This window comes from Hemitrygon akajei, chromosome 11 (assembly GCF_048418815.1).
Source record: "Hemitrygon akajei chromosome 11, sHemAka1.3, whole genome shotgun sequence".
Taxonomy (NCBI): domain Eukaryota; kingdom Metazoa; phylum Chordata; class Chondrichthyes; order Myliobatiformes; family Dasyatidae; genus Hemitrygon; species Hemitrygon akajei.
The window spans coordinates 67,343,973-67,364,536 of NC_133134.1; the positions used below are offsets into that span (position 1 = coordinate 67,343,973).

General features: G+C 42.8%; 1 protein-coding gene across 4 annotated transcripts in view; it reads right to left on the reverse strand.

Moving 5' to 3' along the window:
• The window catches only part of mad1l1 (mitotic arrest deficient 1 like 1), a 1,014,619-nt gene that overhangs the window by 645,288 nt on the left and 348,767 nt on the right, over positions 1-20,564 (reverse strand). For 3 of the 4 annotated variants that reach the window (XM_073061007.1, XM_073061006.1, XM_073061008.1), the window contains exon 13: positions 19,074-19,130. The exons of the other annotated variant lie outside the window; for it this stretch is intronic. In XM_073061007.1, the coding sequence (XP_072917108.1) occupies positions 19,074-19,130 (57 nt within the window). The remainder of the gene's footprint in view (positions 1-19,073; positions 19,131-20,564) is intronic. 4 annotated transcript variants of the gene reach the window in all.

Genomic DNA, 20,564 nt, shown 5'->3' on the forward strand with positions numbered 1-20,564 from the left:
TGGAGGAGGATAAAGGTCATGCAAGAGCTGCAAGTATAGTGCATGGAGTAAAGCCAGATCTAGCATATAAGGAGGCTTTGAGGAAAGAGAAACAGAATAAAGGGTGTAAAGGTAGTAAGGTAGAAGGGCTAAAGTGTGTGTACTTCAATGCAAGAAGCGTCAGCAACAAAGGTGATGAACTGAGAGCTTGGATACATACATGGAATTATGATGTAGTAGCCATTACAGAGACTTGGCTGGCACCAGGGCAGGAATGGATTCTCAATATTCCTGGATTTCAGATCTTTAAAAGGGATAGAGCGGGGGTGGAAAGGGGTGGCGTTACTGGTCAGGGATACTATTACAGCTAAAGAAAGGTGGGCAATGTAGCAGGATCTTCTTTTGAGTCAGTATAGGTAGAAGTCAGGAACAGGAAGGGAGCAGTTACTCTATTGGGAGTATTCTATAGGCCCCCTGGTAGCAGCAGAGATACCGAGGAGCAGATTGGGAGGCAGATTTTGGAAAGGTGCAAAAATAACGGGGTTGTTATGATGGGTGACTTTAACTTCCCTAATATTGATTGGCGTCTGATTAGTTCCAATGGTTTAGACGGGGCAAAGTTTGTTAAGTATGTCCAGGACGGATTCCTGTCACAGTGTGTTGACAGGCCGACTGGGGGGAATGCCATACTAGATCTAGTATTAGGTAACGAACCGGGTCAGGTCACAGATCTCTCAGTGGGTGTGCACCTGGGGGACAGTGACAAACGCTCTCTGGCCTTTAACATTATCATGGAAAAGGATAGAATCAGAGAGGATAGGAAAATTTTTAATTGGGGAAGGGCAAATTATAAGGCTATAAGGCTAGAACTTGCGGGTGTGAATTGGGATGATGTTTTTGCAGGGAAATGTACTATGGACATGTGGTCGATGTTTAGGGATCTCTTGCAAGATGTTAGGGATAAATTTATCCCAGTGAGGGAGATAAAGAATGGTAGAGTAAAGGAACCATGGGTGACAAATGAGGTGGAGAATCTAGTCAGATGGAAAAAGGCAGCATACGTGAGGTTTAGGAAGCAAGGATCAGATGAGTCCATTGAGGAATATAGGGTAGCAAGAAAGGAGCTTAAGAAGGGGCTGAGGAGAGCAAGAAGGGAACATGAGAAGGCCTTGGCGAGTAGGGTAAAGGAAAACCCCAAGGCATTCTTCAATTATGTGAAGAACAAAAGGTTGACAGGAGTGAAGATAGGACCAATTAGAGATAAAGGTGAGAAGATGTGCCTGGAGGCTATGGAAGTGAGCGAGGTCCTCAATGAATACTTCTCTTCGGTATTCACCAATGAGAGGGAACTTGATGACGGTGAGAACAATATTAGTGAGGTTGATGTTCTGGAGCATGTTGATATTAAGGGAGAAGAGGTGTTGGAGTTGTTAAAATACATTAGGACGGATAAGTCCCTGGGACCTGACGGAATATTCCCCAGGCCGCTCCACGAGGCAAGTGAAGAGATTGCTGAGCCTCTGGCTAGGATCTTTATGTCCTCGTTGTCCACGGGAATGGTACTGGAGGATTGGAGGGAGGTGAATGTTGTCCCCTTGTTCAAAAAAGGTAGTAGGGATAGTCCGGGTAATTATAGATCAGTGAGTCTTACGCCTGTGGTGGGAAAGCTGTTGGAAAAGATTCTTAGAGACAGAATCTATGGGCATTTAGAGAATCATGGTCTGATCAGGGATATTCAGCATGGCTTTGTGAAGGTCAGATCATGTCTAACAAGCCTGATAGATTTCTTTGAGGAGGTGACCAGGCATATAGATGAGAGTAGTGCAGTGGATGTGATCTACATGGATTTTAGTAAGGCATTTGACAAGGTTCCACACGGTAGGCTTATTCAGAAAGTCAGAAGGCATGGGATCCAGGGAAGTTTGGCCAGGTGGATTCAGAATTGGTTTACCTGCAGAAAGCAGAGGGTCATGGTGGAGGGAGTACATTCAGATTGGAGGGTTGTGACTACTGGTGTCCCACAAGGATTGGTTCTGGGACCTCTAGTTTTTGTGATTTTTATTAGTGACCTGGATGTAGGGGTAGAAGGGTGGGTTGGCAAGTTTGCAGATGACACAAAGGTTGGTAGTGTTGAGGATTGTCGAAGATTGCAGAGAGACATTGATAGGATGCAGAAGTGGGCTGAGAAGTGGCAGATGGAGTTCAACCCAGGGAAGTATGAGGTGGTACACTTTGGAAGGACAAACTCCAAGGCAGAGTACAAAGTAAATGGCAGGATACTTGGAAGTGTGGAGGAGCAGAGGGATCTGGGGGTACATGTCCACAGATCCCTGAAAGTTGCCTCACAGGTAGATAGGGTAGTTAAGAAAGCTTATGGAGTGTTAGCTTTCATAAGTTGATGGATAGAGCTTAAGAGTCGTGGGGTATTGATGCAGCTCTATAAAACTCTGGTTAGGCCACACTTGGAGTACTGTGTCCAGTTCTGATCGCCTCACTAGAGGAAGGATGTGGAAGCTTTGGAAAGGGTAGAGGAGATTTACCAGGATGCTGCCTGGTTTAGAGAGTATGGATTATGATCAGAGATTAAGGGAGCTAGGGCTTTACCCACTGGAGAGGAGAATGAGAGGAGACATGATAGAGATGTACAAGATATTAAGAGGAATAGACAGAGTGGACAGCCAGCACCTCTTCCCCAGGGCACCACTGCTCAATGCAAGAGTACGTGGCTTTAAGGTAACAGGTGGAAAGTTCAAGGGGTATATTAGAGGAAGGTTTTTTACTCAGAGAGTGGTTGGTGCGTGGAATGCACCGCCTGAGTCAGTGGTGGAGGCAGATACACTAGTGAAATTTAAGAGACTACTAGACAGGTATATGGAGGAATTTAAGGTGGGGGGTTATATGGGAGGCAGGGTTTAAGGGTCGGCACAACACTGTGGGCCAAAGGGCCAGTACTGATCTGTATTGTTCTATGCTCTATGTTCTTTCTTTTGGAGGCATTCTTTGGAGAACTGATTCTTATCAGGAAAATAATTTGCCATGATAATCCAAAAAGTACAAGTAAGTAAGTGATTGAACAATTGAAAAATGAAAAGTAAAACAAACAAGGTAAATTGTGCTTTTGTAGGACACTGTTTATCAACTTATTGCTAAGTCAGAGTACCAAATGTGGGCTTAAATTCAAATGGACCTCTGTCGCAAATTTCCTAATTATTTTCTTTTGTTTTAGCTGTTACTTATCAAATATGTGAAAACAAAATATAGAAAAAAATATAAACTGAACATCAAAACATCTCAACCCAAAGCATGTTTGCAAATATAATTACGTGAAAGGTTTTTCTTTTAATACAGTTAACATGAGCATACTGTATATAACTAAAATAAGGAGTTGGGCAAATAATAGTTAGAAAAAGATTAAAGGTTACCATACTAAGAAAAAAATGCAAATCTGAAATAAAAGCTGAACCTCTGCGCTCTGTAGCACTGAAACAAAGAAAAGCAGTGTCAGATTTGTGTAACAACAAACAAGTTTAGGCAGATACTTAGTGGTTCTATTTTAAAAGACAATAAACTTTGCACAGTTTGTGCCTTGAAGACAGAATGTTGCATAATGTACAATATAACACAATACTGTTCTTAAAGAAAATTTTAATGATCACAAGAGCCTTTGCTGCATTTTTTCCACAAGATGATAACACAAACATGGGGGGGGGGGGGGGGGAGAGGTGTAATTTTACCATTTTTGGTCATTCACATAACAGATTTTTCTGAATTTACACAAGACTCTTCAGGAACCTCTTGGCAGCTTGCAATATTGAGATACAGATGCTATTTCTCAATCTCAATTTTTAATGGAGAATAAAACTACAGCTGTGTGGATCCTGGCAGCACCTGGTGAACTGTGATCTCCGTCTCGAAGGCCATCACTAGAACATCTTTCAAGAGGGTGAAACCTCGCAAGGCAACAGATCCTGATAGAGTACCTGATAGGGCTCTGAAAACATGCCAAATAATTGGTGGGTATGCACAAGGACATTTTCTATCTCTCATTGTTACAGTTGAAGTTCTCACCTGCTTCAAAAGGGTAACAATCATACCAGTGCCCAAGAAGAGCAGGGTGAGCTGTCTTATTGACTACCATCCAGTAGCACTCACATCTACAGTGGTGAAATGCTTTGAGAGATTGGTTATGACTAGAGTCAACTCCTGTCTCAGCAAGAACCTGCACCCACTGTGATTTGTCTGTTGCCACAATAGGTCTACACCAGATTTGATCTCATTGGCTCTTCATGAGGCCTTGGATTCCTGATTTTCGCAAAAAAAAAGTGTCATGGGACTTTTTATGTTATATGCAACCTGTAACACATCTTAATGAACTCCAAATCTACACACAAAAGTGTGCTAAAAATCATTGCGTAAAAAATGTCATGTCAAACTAGCCTCTTAAAATCAAAACCACACTCAATGTTCATGTTTCTGAATTATGTAATTTTTTTCCTAATAACATTATCCTATACAGCTCCCCCCCCCCCCCCCAAGATTCACTAAAATGGCATTGTGAGCTTCTCTGGAGCTCAAATGAACTGCCTGGCTCAGGTTCAGTGTTCCACGGATGGAGAAACAACAGGTGTCTCTGGCTCATCCAGACAGCGTTGACATGCTCATTGTCATGTTGTGATACCAGGGGCATGGCAGCAGAAAACTCCAAACTTTGGCAAACTGGTTTAAGGTGATCTACTGAAATACATTCATGTCTACCCCCTTACCTATGATAAAAGTCTTTTCTCCTGGTTCCAAAATGCGGAATGTGCCATCAGAAGGGGGCCTAAGGGGACATTAGTGTGCATTATGGCAGACAAAAACAAACGGGTCAGAATGCAGATCAACAGGAACCTAAAAGTGCCTAACGCCATGACAGGAAGTAGGAATAGGTGAAAAGGAATTGAATTTATTGAGGAGGTGGGAACACTGTTGAAAGGCCGACCAAGCAGTCATGGCATCAGGAATGAAAGGGTCTTGGCCCGAAACGTTGACTGCTCATTTCAACGGATGCTGCCTGACCTGCTGAGTTCATCCAGCTTGTTTGTACGTGTTGATTTGCCCATATACCAACTCTGCCACAGACTGCAGGTCCACTTTTGGAGCACTTCTGAGCCCCACTAGGATCCATGGAAGACAACCGTTCCAACACTCGTCGGTCAGGGACGCCCACAGAGAAGCCTTTAAGGAGCAGTGAAACCAGTCGCATAGGCCATTGGACTGCAAATGATATGCTGTAATGTAGCCTAACGCCGAGGTTCTGGGCCATCGCAGCCCAGATATCTGAAATTAATTGGGGACTGTGGGCAGAGGAAATATCAGATGGGGTTCCAAAATGAGCAACCCAGGTACTGATGAAACTCTGAGCTACGTATGCGGCCATCATATATGCTAGAGGGACAACTGGCCACCTGGTGGTATGGCCCCCCCCCTTGGTATGGAGGTGCATGAAAGTGCAGGGGGGGGGAGTGTATGGAGGTGCGTGAAAGTGCAGGGGGACCACATTAACATGGTCAAACCATTGCTCAGGGACTTCAAAAGGTGCCAATGGTGCCTGCATATGACGTTTAATTTTTACCTGCTGGTACTCCACACAGGCTGCAATCCAATCACATGCATCCTTCTGAGGCCATGCCAAACAAACTTCAGCGCAACCAGTTTTTGTCAGGCCTTCTGGCCTGGCTGTGAGAGGCCACATATGGAGTCAAAATCAGCCCCATCTACAGTTTGTGGGCACAATGGGTTGATGGTGACCGGTTGAGACATCATACAGAAGGGAAATCCCAGCTTTCCCAAACTTAACGTCAGCCAACCTCAGGCCCATGACTGCTATTCAGTAAGCCTGGACCTCAGTAACTTGGTCAGCTGCCATGCCGGCATAGTCAACCCCTATATGTACGGTCTCAATGGCTGACCATGAGAGGCAGTCAGCCAGGGCATTATTTTTTCCCTTGATGCATTGTATAACTGTTGTGAACTTGGATATGTAAACCACCTGGCAGACCAAGTGTCTGACATTTTGGCCATTGCGTGCACAAGGGGTTTCTGGTCAACGAACACTGTGAAAAAGCGATCCTCTAGAAGAAAACAAAAATGGCAAATAGCCAGATAGAGACCAAGAAGCTTATGGTCAAAACATGCTGTACTTACTTTCAGGGGGGACAGAGTTACCGACTGAGAAGGCAAGTGGCTGCCACATGCCTCCAACCTGCTGTTTGTGTACAACACCCACAGCATAGACTGAGGTGTCAGTGGTTGGGGAGCAGGTCCGATAGTAGGTCGCGTGAGAAAGAGCTCATTTGGTATCATTAAATGCCCTGGTCATGTCCGCTCACCAGTCAAGCACATGAATAGGGGGTATTGCCTTTAAGCATACTATACAGGGAGAGCAAAAGTTCAGCAGCTCATGGAATGAATTGATGATAGAAATTTACCATACCAAAAATGGTCTTGCAGTTTTTTTGTAGTGCAGGATGGTGGGAAATCCATAATACCAGTTATTTTTGATGGGAGAGGTTTTGCAATGGTTGACAACCCAAGCCGACAATTAGCAGTGTTAATAATCAACCCGTGTTGGCTTAACAGCTCAAAAAGTGTTCGGAGATGAGATACGTTTTTGGACTTGGATGTTCTGGTGACAAGTACGTCATCCAGGGAAACAAAAAAAATCTAAGTCTTTTAATACAAAACCAATCAGCTGTTGTAAAGTCTGTTCTGCATTTTTCAGCTCAAGTGACATGCACAGTAACACAAAAAGGCCAAATGGGGTTATCACAGCTAGTTTGGGAATGCCCTTCAAGCACATAAGCACTTGATGATAGCCCCTAATTAGACTGACTTTGAAAAAAAATTAAGAGGGGTGAAGACCAGAGGCTATTCAACCAGCATATTCCACGTCGGCAAACTCAGCCTTTGCAGTAGCCAGCTTTTCAGGGTCCAGTCTACGGTGCGCAGGCATGGACTGGCAGGCCAGTTGTGAGAATGCAGTGCTCAATGTGTGACTGAAGAATTGGAGCAGGGGCAGGGATTCAGATTTCTGGATAATTGGGACCTCTTCTGGCAGGTGTGACCTGTACAAAAGGGACAGGTTGCACTTGAATCCAACGGGGATAATATTCTTGCGGGCAGGTTTACTAGAGCTGTTGGGAATGGCTTAACTAATATAGCAAGGGGATGGGAACCAGTATGATACAGCTAAGGATGAGATAGCACAGGTTTACAAGTAGATGATGGGTGTAACATGAATATAACAAAGGATAAGCCACTGATTGGGTACAAATGCAGACAGAGCAAAGAGTTCAATTGTATCACAGAGGCAAAATACAAAAGGGCGAAGAATGCAGGATGAAGGTGCTGTATTTAAATGCGCATACCATTCGGAATAAGGTGGACAAACTCATGGCAAAATTAGAGACTGGTCCATATGACGTTGTGGGCATCACCGACTCATGGCTGAAAGAAGGTCATAGTTGGGAGCTTAACATCAAAAGATATACTTTGTACAGAAAAGACAGGCAAGAAGGAATAGGCGATGGTGTGGCTCTGTTGGCAAGAGATGGAATTACATCTTTAGAAAGAGGTGATGTAGGGTCAGAGAATGTTGAATCTTTGTGGGTGGAGCTAAGAAACTGTAAGGGTAAAAAAAATATGAGAATCATATATAGGCCTCTAAATAGTACCCAAGATGTGGGATTGAGATTGCAAAGGGAACTGGAAAAGGCATGTAATAAGAGTAATGTCACAATAGTAATGGGGACTTCGTTATGCAAGGGGATTGAGAAAATCAAACTGGAGGGAATAATGCCTACAAGGTGGCTTTTTAGAGCAGCTTGTGCTTGAGCCTACTTGAGAAAAGGCTGTCTTAGATTAGGTGCTGTATAATAACCCAGATCTTATTAGGGAGCTTAATGCAAAGGAATCCTTTGTAGGCAGTGATCATATGATTGAATTCATACAACAATTTGAAAGGGAGAAGCATAAACTACATGTATTAGTATCGCAATGGAATAAAGGGAATTACAGAGGCACGAGAGAGGAGCTTGCCCAGGTGGATTGGCGGGGATGATGGCAGAGCAGAGGTGACTCTGGGAATGGTTTCTAAGAATAGTTCACAGGGCACAGGACAGATTTCTCCCACAGAAGTTGTTCTCAAATGGCAGGGGTAGGCAACTGTAGCAGACAAGAGAAGTTAAGGACTGCATAAAAGCCAAGAAGAAGGCATATAAGATAGCAAAAGTGAGTGGGAAGTTGGATAATTAGGAAACTTTTAAAATCCAACAAAAGGCAACTAAAAAAGCTATAAGAAGGGGAAAGATGAAATATGAGGGCAAACTAGCCAATAATATAAAGCGTGATACTGTTTCTTCAGTTATATAGAGAAGAAAGGAGGTGAGAGTTTATATTGGACCACTGAAAAATGATACTGGTGAGGTAGTAATGGGGGACAAAGAAATGGCAGTTGAATGCAATCGGTGCTTTGCATCTGTCTTCACTGTGGAAGACACCAACAGTGTGCCAGAGGTCCGTGAGTATCAGGGAGCAGGAGTTAGTGCCATTGCTATTACAAAGGAAAAAGTGCAAGGCAAACTGAAAGGTCACCTGGACCAGATGGACTATATCCCAGAGTCCTGAGAAAGGTTGCTGAAGAGATAATGGATGTATTGGTCATGAACTTTCAAGAATCACTTGATTCTGGCGTGGCCCCTGGGGACTGGAAAACTGCAAATGTCACTCTACTCTTTACAAAGGGAGGAAGACAAAAGTAAGGAAATTATAGGCTAGTTAGCCTAACCTCAGTGGTTGGGAAAGTGTTGGAGTCTATTATTAAGGATGAAGTTTCAGTGTACTTGGAGACTAATGATAAAATAAGTCAAAGTCAGCATGGTTTCTGTAAAGGGAAATCTTGCCTGACAAATCCGTTAGATTTCTTCCAGGAAGTAACAAGCAGGGTGGACAAAGGAGACGCAGTGATGACACTTACTTGGATTTTCAGAAGGCATTTGATAAGGTGCCACACATGAGGCTGCTTAACAAGATAAAATCCAATGGGATTACAGTAAAGATACTGACATAGACAGAGGCTGACAGGCAGGAGGCAGCGAGTGGGAATAAGGGGGGCCTTTCTGGTTGACTAGTGGTGTTCCTCAGGGGTTAGTATACAGACCGCTACTTTCACATTGTTTGTCAATGATTTAGATAATGGAATTGATGGCTTTGTGGCAAAGGTTGTGGATGAATCAAAGACAGGTTGAGGGGTAGGTAATGCTGAGCAAGCAATGTGATTGCAACAGGACTTAAGACAAATTGGAAGAACAGGCATAAAAATGGCAGATGAAATATAGTGTTGGGAAAAGGAACAATAGTGTGGACTATTATCTAAATGGGGAGAAAATTCAAATATCAGAGGTACAGAGGGACTTAGCAGTCCTTGTGCAAGACTCCCAGAAAGTTAATTTATAGGTTAAGTCTATGGTAAAGAAGGCAAATGGAATATTGGCATTTAGTTCAAGGGAAATAGAATATAAAATCAAGGAGATAATGCTGAGCTTCATAAGACACTAGTCAGGCCACACTTGGAGTACTGTCAACAGTTTTGAGCCCCATATCTCAGAAAGGAAGTGTTGTCATTGAGAGAGTCCAGAGGAGGTTCACAAGGATGATTCTGGAATGAAGGGATTAACATACGAGGAGCATTTGGCAGCTTTGGGCCTGTACTCTCTGGAATGTAGAAGAATGGGGGGGGGGGGGGGAATCTCATTGAAACCTACCAAATGTTGAAAAGACTAGATAGGGTAGATGTTTTCTATGGTGGGGGTTTCCAGAACTTGACGGCACAGCCTCAAAATTGAGGGGTGACTGTTTAGAACAGAGGTAAGGAGGAATTTGTTTTTAGCCAGGGAGTAGTGAATCTGTGGAATGCTCTACCACAGATGAGGTGGAGGCCAAATCCGTGGGTATATTTCAGGCGGAAGTTGATAGTTTCCTGATCAGTCAGGGCATCAAAGGAAATAACGAGAACGCAGATGTACAGGGTTGAGTGGGATCTGGGATCAGCTTTGCTGGAATGGTAGGGCAGACGATGGGTTGAATGGTCTAAATCTGCTCCTATGTCTTATGTTCCCCATGTTTTGCAATCATAGTGGAGAATGTGGGCTTGGTGAGGTCTGGGAATTCACCTAGCAGTTGAGTAATCTCACATGCGGTGGTGCATGCACTTGACAGAGTAGTTGTGGTGAACCTGCAGGGGGAGCAGGGTAACGAACCAAAGTTCTTGACATCCACAAGCCAGCAGTTTTTAAGGTGAACTAATAGTCCTTGGGTACACAGGAAATCTGCACTGAACAGAGGTCTTCCCACTTTAGTCAGGACAAAGTTCCATGTGTAACGTCGCCCACTGAAGCAGAGTGTCACCCTCTGTGTCCCTTAAGTCTGGATCCCACTGCTGTTGGCAGCCTCCAATGAAGTTTCATCACTCTTTGCCTTCTTATCAATAGGTGATGCTGGCAGCACACTCACTTGAGCACCCATGTCACACACAGGAAGTGTCACCCTAAAAGGGTGTCTGTAATGAACAGTAGACAACCCTGGCAGCTGGAACCCACGGTGTTCACAGACCTCTGATGTCCCAATGAGCCGACACTGTTGATGCTGCAAGGTAGTCAGCACTGCCTAGCATTCGTACCAAAGCAAGCGTGGTAAAAACACATGCCAACATCGTTTATTTTGTAGCCATAGGCATCCGTATGTTGGGGGCCTTGCTGACCTGGCTTACTGACGTAGAGAAAGGAGGAGAAATGATGCACCATGTAGACGATCAGCCATTTAAGCAAGCTCCCTATAGTCCTCCATGGGTGCATTAGCAAGGACTTGATCAAGCACTTGATCAAGCACTTGTTGCATGAAGAATTCTATAAAAATAAAACAAGAATGCTGATTTCCCAGGACAGACAGCATGTGATCCATTAGCTCTCTTGGCTTAGTATTGCCAAGACCAAGAAAAGAGAGCAACTGTGGCGTGCTCAGACTCCAATACCCTAGAAGTCTGTAAAAGGTGAGCTTTCAGAGACCTGTATTCATTGTTTTAGGCTGCTGTTCAAACAGATTCATCACTCCTGCAGCCATGGAATTCTTGAGCGATGCTCCCATGCAGTAGAATTTGGTGTCATTGGCAGTGATTTCTCATCAAACAAATTAGTCCCCAGCTTGAAAAAACCAAGTGAAGGCATTTTGCTCCCAAAACTCCGGCAGTTCAAAGCAACTGTGTAGTTAACATGCTCCATAACTCTGGATTCGTTCTAGAGCACCAGGGTCACCAATGTAGGCTTTCACAAATAAAATGAAGTGAGGTGTCTTATGCATAACAAAACCCATAACATGTTTTATGGAACTCCAAACCTAAAGATAAAAGCGTGCTAAATATCTTAACAACATCATCACGTCAGACCAGCCTCTTAAAATGAAACCACAACTCAATGTCAGTGGCTATGAATTATGTGAATTTCTCACAATTTTATTACCCAACAGGATCATCTGGACAATGCTAATACTTGTATCAGGCTGCTGTTTATTGAATACAACTCAGCATTTACCACAATCATTCATACAGGTCTGATCAAACAGATCTAAAACCTAGCCTCTGTACTTCCCTCTGCAACTGGATTCTTAACTTCTTCACCGGAAAGCCACAGTACGTGTGGATCGGAAATAACATCTCCACCTCGCTGATAATCAATACTGGTGCATTTCAGGGATGTGTGCTTAACCCATTGCCCTACTCTCTCTATTCCTATGACAGTGAGGCTAGGCACAACTCAAATGACATCTATAAATTTGCTGATGACACAACTATTGTTGGCAGAATTTTAGATGGTGATGAGAAGATGAACAAGAGTGAGATATATCAGTTGGTTGAGTGGCTTTGCAGAAATGATCTTGCACTCAGATTCAGTAAGACCATACAATTGACTGTGGATTTCAGAAAGGTAAGATGAGGGAACACACACCAGTCCTCATAAGGGAATCAGAAGTGGAAAGAGTAAGCAATTTGAAGTTCCTGGGTGTCAACATCTCTGTGGATCTATGCTGGGTCCAACATATCGATGTCATTTCAAAAAAGGCACGACATCAGCTATAATTCATTAGGAGTTTGAGGAGATTTGATACGTAACCAAAGACACAGTGAAATTTCTACAGATGTATGTTAACAGCATCCTAACTGGCTGCATCACTGTCTGGTATGGGGGGGGGGGGGCAACTCCGTCAGCTCCATCATAGCCAATAGCCTCCCCAGCATCCAGGACATCTTCAAGGAGTGATGCCTCAAAAACACAGCATCCCTCATTAAGGACCACCATCACCCATGACTTGCCCTCTTCTCATTATTACCATTGGGAAGGAGGTACAGAAGCCTGAATGATTCTGGAACAGCTTCTTCCCCTCTGCCTCCAGATTTCTGAATGGACATGGAACCCATGAATACTACCTCACTGTTTTTTTTTGCTCTACTTATTTAACGTGTGTGTGTGTGTGTGTGTGTGTGTGTGTGTGTGTGTGTGTGTGTGTGTGTGTGTGTGTGTGTGTGTGTGTGTGTGTGTGTGTGTGTGTGTGTGTGTGTGTTTATTTCTTACTGTAATTCCTAGTTTTTATTGTTATGTATTGCAAAGTACTGCTGCCGCGTAATAACAAATTTACTGACATATGTTGGTGATATTAAACCTTATTCTAATTCTGATCTATTTTTCAGCTTTCTAAATTCCTCAGTTTTGGTTAATTGAAGAAAAAAAAGCTGATTTTGTCAAACATTACAGTGAAATTCAGAATGCAAATAAATGCATCAATTTGGTATTATTAGAATTCTAATATTCAACTTATGATTCCAAGAAGTTTAGCAATCAAACTGCTCAAAATCTAAAGAGAAAAAAATGTATTCAAGCATTCTTGTAATGAATTACCGTAGATTTCGGATTTTAAGCCGCTACTTTTTTCCCACATTTTGAACAGCTTTGAACTTTGCGGCCTTTAATCCGGAGCGGCTAATACATGATTTTTTTCATGCCGCCTCGTAAACATTTTGCCTCATAACAGTAGACCAATAAAATTGATGAGTAGTTCACAGAGGTCCAATGAAATTGTACGATAAATCAAGCGCACTTTCACAATTAAATTATTGTAAATCAGTCATTTGTACTCACCCTCATCAACATGGAAAACACTCGAAGCATTGTGCTGCCTTATGGCAGTTACTTAGTTTATAATATTTTCGCTTAGTAATTCATTTTCTAGTTAAAGTTAGAAGAGTTTTAACTATATTTGTTTTCTGTACTACATCGCGGGATGCTATGACGTCACACCCGGTTTCGCGGTGTCTTGTGGGAAAATGCCGGTTTGCGATGAAACGGGACGGAGGGAGGGAGCGCATTACGCGAGCGGCTTTGGATCTGAGCGAACGCTGCTTTTAAGTTAAAGGTGATCAATAACTTTTCCTGGTAGGCTGCAGTATATATATTTTTTACCAGTCGTTAGGAGATATTGGAATGTTGTTCAGTAAAGAAGTATACGCAACGTATATTTAAAAGTAGCCGCGTTACGGGCACGGTTCGAAAAAAAGCATTTGCAATATGTATTTGTTTTTGTTACCATATGGATTTAATTAAAAGTTAAAAAATCCTCACGTGTAATATCTTTCTGTGTAAATATCTCATATTACAACGTGGGACACCTGCGGCCGAAAATCCGGTGCGGCCTAAAATCCGGTGCGGCCTTTACAATTAAAAAATTGATTTTATTTCTAAAATTAGAGCCAGCGGCTTTTAATCAGGTGCGCTCTGTAGTCCGGAATCTACGGTAACTTCTGTATCAATCACAACAGAAGTTAAGAAAACAATTTAAGCAAGAAATTCAAATTATTTTCACAATAGTGCTCAACTTCATACAGATAACCAACTACATGGAATGAAAATATAGAATTTCAGAGCGACCTGGTGATGCATTCACATTGTATGCAATAAAATTTGAATACGTAAACAGCCCATTTATTGAGAGGCAATGGGAAACGTCTAAACACTGATCATCCTGAAAATATCAACATGATCTTATACTGCCTTGGGACCTGAAACATTAACTCTGTTTCCTTTTCTACTGATGCTGCTTAAGTGGTTCCAACATTTCCTGGTATTATTTTTGGTAGATCTTTGCACACTCACTTTGTCCTTTCTAATAACATACTTCCCTCACTCCCTATTACATCAGCAAATTTACTACTGTACCTTCAATCAAGTTATTTATGCTTCTTATGAAGCTGAGGCCTCAACTCATCCTTGTGGCATATCACACGTTAGAACTTGCCAACTACCGAAGGGTCTATTTAAAGTTCAAAGTTATTATCAAAGTATGTACAGTACCTTGAAACAGTATTCAGCCCCCACAACTATTTTCACATTTCACTGCCTCATTTTCTGAATTTAAAATATATTGAAGTAGGATTTTTGAAATAATCTACAAACACTGTGCATCATGTCAAATCAAAAGAAAAAAATTCAAACAAGTCAGCAATGTACTAAAAATTAAAAATCAAACTTGCGAGGCTGTAAAACTATTCATCCCCTTTATAGTTACTACACTAACATTCCTCAGGTGCAATATACAGTATTACCTTACCAACTCACCAAACTTGATGATGTAGAAAATTGGAGGATCTGTTTTCAATTAATTCCTAAGAATAAATATCCCTTCTCTCTGTAAGGTCCAACAGTATGGTAGATTTTCAAAAAAACAAACCAAAATGAAGATAAAAGAGAATTCAAAACAAGTCAGGGAGATGATAATAGAGAAGCACAAGTCTGAGGAAGGGTACAAGACCATGTCAAAGGCACTGAACATAGCTCAGACAACACGAGTGAATCTGCAGATGCTGGAAATAAATAAAAACACAAAATGCTGGCAGAACTCAGCAGGCCAGACAGCATCTATGGGAGGAGGTAGTGACGACGTTTCAGGCCAAAACCCTTCATCAGGAGTGAAGTAACATGGGATAGTCGAGGGGAGATAAGAAGTGGGGGGAGGGATGAAGTAGAGAGCTGGGAAGTGATAGGCTGAAGGGAAATGGGCCGGGGGAAGGTGGAAAATTATGGGAAATAAAAGAGAAAGAAAGGTAGGGCTAGGGGGAGATTATAGTGAGGGGGGAAAAAAGAGAGAGAAAGAGAACCAGACTAAAATTATAGGTAGGGATGGGGTAAGGGGGGGGCAGGGGTATCAATGGAGGTCTGTGAGTTGGATGTTCATGCCGGCAGGTAGGAGGCTACCTAGGTGGGAGATAAGGTATTGCTCCATTGACCTGCGTGTGGCCTCATCTTGATGGTAGAGGAGGCCATGGACAGACATGTCGGAGTGGGAGTGGTCTGTGGAATTGAAGTGTGTGGCCACAGGGAGATCCCGCCACTGCTGGAGGACTGAGTGCCAGAGTTCAGCGAAACGGTCTCCCAGTCTGCGGTGGGTCTCCCCAATGTATAAATGGCCATATTGGGAGCACCGGATACAGTATATCACCCCAGTTGGCTCACAGGTGAAGTGGTGCCTCACTTGAAAGGACTGTCTGGGGCCTAGGATGGTGATGAGGATCCGTTTGCAGGGATGTGCCTGGAGGGAGGTCGGTGGGGAGGGATGGGGGGGGGGGGGGGATGAAAGGACAAGGGAGTCACATAGGGAGCGATCCCTGCGGAAAGCCGAGAGTGGGGGGGAGGGGAAGATGTGTCTGGTGGTGGGATCCCGTAGGAGGTGGCAGAAGTTACGGAGGATTATGCGTTGGATCTGTAGGCTGGTAGGGTGATAGGTGAGGACTAGGGGGACTCTATCCCTGGTGGGCTGGCGGGGGGGATGGGATGAGGGCAGAGGTGCGTGAAATATGGGAGATGCGATGGAGGGCAGAGTTGATAGTGGACAAAGGGAAGCCCCTTTCTTTAAAAAAGGAAGACATCTCCTTTGTCCTAGAATGAAAGGCCTCATCCTGAGAGCAGATGCGGCAGAGGCAGAGGAATTGAGAGAAAGGGATAGCATTTTTGCAGGGGACAGGGTGGGAGGAGGAATAGTCTAGGTAGCTGTGAGAGTCTGTAGGTTTGTAGTAGACATCGGTGGATAGGCTGTCTCCAGAGATAGAAACAGAAAGATCTAGAAAGGGGAGGGAGGTGTCGGAAATAGACCAGGTGAATTTGAGGGCAGGGTGAAAGTTGGAGGTGAAGTTAATGAAGTCGACAAGCTCAGCATGTGTGCAGGAAGCAGTGCCGATGCAGTCATCGATATAACGTAAGAAAAGAGGAGGACAGATACTGGTGTAGGCTTGGAACATAGATTGCTCCACATGGCCGACAAAAAGGTAGGTGTAGCTAGGACCCATGCGGGTGCCCATGGCTACACCTTTAGTTTGGAGGAAGTGAGAGGAGCCAAAGGAGAAATTGTTAAGGGTAAGAACTAATTCCATAAGGCGGAGAAGAGTGGTGGTAGAGGGTGGACTGTAAAACCTGCAGACTTCACAGCTAACCAATCATCACCATCCCTTTCAAATAGTTTTCACAAAAGCTAATTAATTAATCCAATCACGTTTCAGAGAAGGAAATGTCCAATAATTTCTCTATAAAATGCTCACACCCCAGAAACTACACATTATATTCTGATGAAAGATCACTGATCTAAAATCTGTCTGCTTCTCCCCACAAACACTGCCATTTTCCACTTTTATTACAGGCTAACTAATTTGAAGATTAAAATGCTGAACAATACAAACAATCTTCCACAAACTATTATGTATATTGATGAAGCACTTATGATCAATTATCATGTTTATTAAACTGGCTAACGTTTAACAGATATTAAAAACTTCACATTCAATCTTCAGATTCAGAACTTAATGTAACAATTCAAGAGAATCATTAGAAAAGATTCATCCCACATCATCTTACCTTATCTGAGTTCAACCCAGGTAAGTGTGAAGTGGTTCATTTTGGTAGGTCAAATATGATGGCAGGATATAGTATTAAAGGTAAGACTCTTGGCAGTGTGGAGGATCAGAGGGATCTTGGGGTCTGAGTCCTTAGGACGCTCAAAGCAGCTGCACAGGTTGAATCTGTGGTTAAGAAGGCGTACGGTGTATTGGCCTTCATCAATCGTAGAATTGAATTTAGGAGCCGAGGGGTAATGTTGCAGCTATATATGACTCTGGTCAGACCCCACTTGTGCTCAGTTCTGATTGCCTCACTACAGGAAGGATGTGGAAGCCATAGAAATGGTGCAGAGGAGATTTCCGAGGATGTTGCCTGGATTGGGGAGCATGCCTTATGAGAATAGGTTGAGTGAATTTGGCCTTTTCTACTTGGAGCGATGGAGGATGAGAGGTGACCTGATAGAGGTGTATAAGATGATGAGAGGCATTGATCGTGTGGATAGTCGGAGGCTTTTTCCCAACATCATGGTTGCCACAAGAGGACGCAGGTTTAAGGTGCTGGTGAGTAGGTACAGAGAAGTCAGGGTAAGTGTTTTACTCAGAGAGTGGTGAGTGCATGGAATGTGAGGGCTATGGGTAAACCTAGTAATTTCTAAGGTACAGACATGTTCAGCACAACTTTGTGGACTAAAGAGCCTGTAAAGTGCTGTAGGTTTTCTATGTTTCTAGAAAACTACTCCAACTACTCCAGCCTCTGCCTCTCTTGCACTATTACCTCTACCCTATTTCTCAAATAGTGACATGTGTTAACTGTTCTGCCAGGCAGCCTTATGCCTTAATTAATCCAAGTCATTGCACTGGGATTCATTTATAAGTGCAACTTTGGAGAGGTTTTTTCCCTCCTCTTCCTACCTTTCAGGCAAATGCTATTGTTAAGTGCTATTACTCACTAAACCAGGCTGATAAAGCATCATGATTTAATTTACTCTGCATCAGTAACTGTTTGAGAACCAAAAAAAACACATTAGTGAATAGCTTGATTTGCAATTGGCAGTGGCAGTCCAGTCATCCAGCAAAATCAATAACTTGTTCAGAACTCTTCAAAACAATTTGCAACCAATACTGTAGGATCTGGAGACCCTGCCCACCACACTTCCAATCTGACATTTGACCCAATTCTTTGGCAATCCAAAACTCCTAGACCTGGGACTCAACACTTCGCTTTGCAACTGGATATTTGACTTCCTGACCAACAGACCACAACATTAGGAGCACCGCTGTCACAATGATCCTGAGCACTATTACCCCACAAGGCTGCATCCTCAAACACCCAGTTTACTGCCTATACACTCGTGAACATGTGAACAGATCTGCTCTAATGCCATCTATGAGTTTGTAGATGACATCACCATAGTGGGCCAAATCTCAAACAGCAATGAGACAGTGTACAAGAAAGGAGAAAGAGAGACCAATATCATGGTATGACAACAAGCTCTCCCTCAATGTCAGCAAACCAAAACAGCTGGTCATTGACTTCCAGAAGAGAGGAGGTGCACATGTACATCAATCTTCGTGAGATCGAGGGGTCAAGAGCTTCACATTCGCAGTAGTGAACATAACCAACAACCTGCCCTAGTGTAACCATGTGCACACCATAGCCAAGGAAGCTCACCACCACTTATATTTCCTCAGGATGCTAAAGAAATGTAGCATGACCTTCAACAATTTTTGTAGATGCACTACAGAAAGCACCCAACCCTAATACATCACAGCTTGATATGGCACTTTATGGATTCAAGATTTTAAATGATAAAATTACGGAAAACATCAAACACAATCCTGAAACATGCCCAAACACAAATTCATATTAAAAAAATAAAATGGTCTACTTAATCACTAGGGAACTGATTCATAAAGACTTTTATTTTAATGTAATCTAATTTTATGGCTTCTGAGAAAATGGCACTCTTTGCATTAGGCTTCACAGAACATCACGTCATAATTCCAATATTTCAGATTGAATTAAAAGTCCCTTGCTCATCCACATAAATTCAAACATGCAATACAAGAACCTTCCCCCGATAAGGACACTTTGATAATCACTACAACATTAAAGGCTGGTGCTTACTGTTTGTGCTTTTAGCTTGTGACTGCCAACATCCTCCAGGGCCTGCGATAGCTGATACTGTAAAAGAAAGTAAAGAGAAAGTCCATCAGCCTTATTTCAGTCCTACATGGTGAGAGAAACACCATAATTATACACTGTAATCACGAACACTACATTCTGCATTTACATTTTATTCTGCCTTGTGTTAGTTGCTTTTTCTTTGTACTACCTCAATGTAGTGATTTGATGAAATTATCTGGATGGATGGTACACAGTTCTTCAATGTACTCAGGTACACACAACAATAAACTAATTGTCAAATTAAGAACCAATTATTGAAATTATTGTTTAGTTGTTGAAAATAAGAATTTAGACGCAAACATTGGCGATCACATAATAAAGCAAGATAGAGCTTTTAACACAACTAAATCACAAAATGCTTCAATGGAACTTTAATATCTCTTCCCTGCAAAAATCAGGGAAGATCCTCTTGAGTTCTCATCGTATCTATCCCTCTGTAGTTGCATTTGAAAATCATTTGTGTCACCTCTTCACCAGTATCAACTCCTCCAGTTACATCATCATCTCAAAATTGACATAATTTTCATCCAGCACTGGAAGAACAGATGTAACTCTAACTAATGAGTGGAAAACAGAAGTCTTTGGCTCCAACAGCTGCTGTCACTGACTATCATTCATTTTTGGCAAAAGTTTTTTGCCTGAAATGTTAACATCTTTATTTGACCTCAATCTGCACTTTAAAGCCGCTACACAGTATCCACATCTTCACCACTCCCAATATCCCAAAGCTGCTTTTATTCCTCCCTGATACCCCTATATTCCTCATGAGACTTCACCCATTCCAGTATCCCACACCTGCCCTCTATGTTTCCTGTACCTGGTTTCATGGCTCCCTACACTCCCATTCTAGCTTCACCCCTTCAAAATCACTCTCTTCAGTTTTTAATAACTCTATTCAATGGTCTTCCACTGATATGATGATACAGAATCTCCACTGTCCGCACCAATCCCAACCTCATCATCAAACCCACAGACAAAGGAAGTGTTGTTGCAGTCTGGCAGACTGACACCTATCTAGCTGAGGCCAAGCAGCAACTCTGAGACATCTCTTATTTACCGCTCAACAAGAACCCCAGTCAGGACCATCAGGCCATTGTCTCCTGCACTATCACCAACCTCATCAAATCTCATCTTCTTCTATCCACTGCCAGTAATCTCACAGTTCCCTTACCCCACAATATTCGTTTCTACCTCCTACCCATGATCCACAAACCTGATTATCCAGATACGCCATTGTTTCTGCCTGCTCCTGTTCTACTGAACTTGTGTCCACATTCCTCAACTTCATTTTATCCCCCTCGTTCAGTCCCTTCCAACCTACATCTGCAACACTTCACATGCTCTCGATCTCCTCAACAGCTTTCAAGTCCCTGGCCCTGATTGTCTCATTTTCACTATAGATACACAGTCCCTATACACTTCTATCCATCA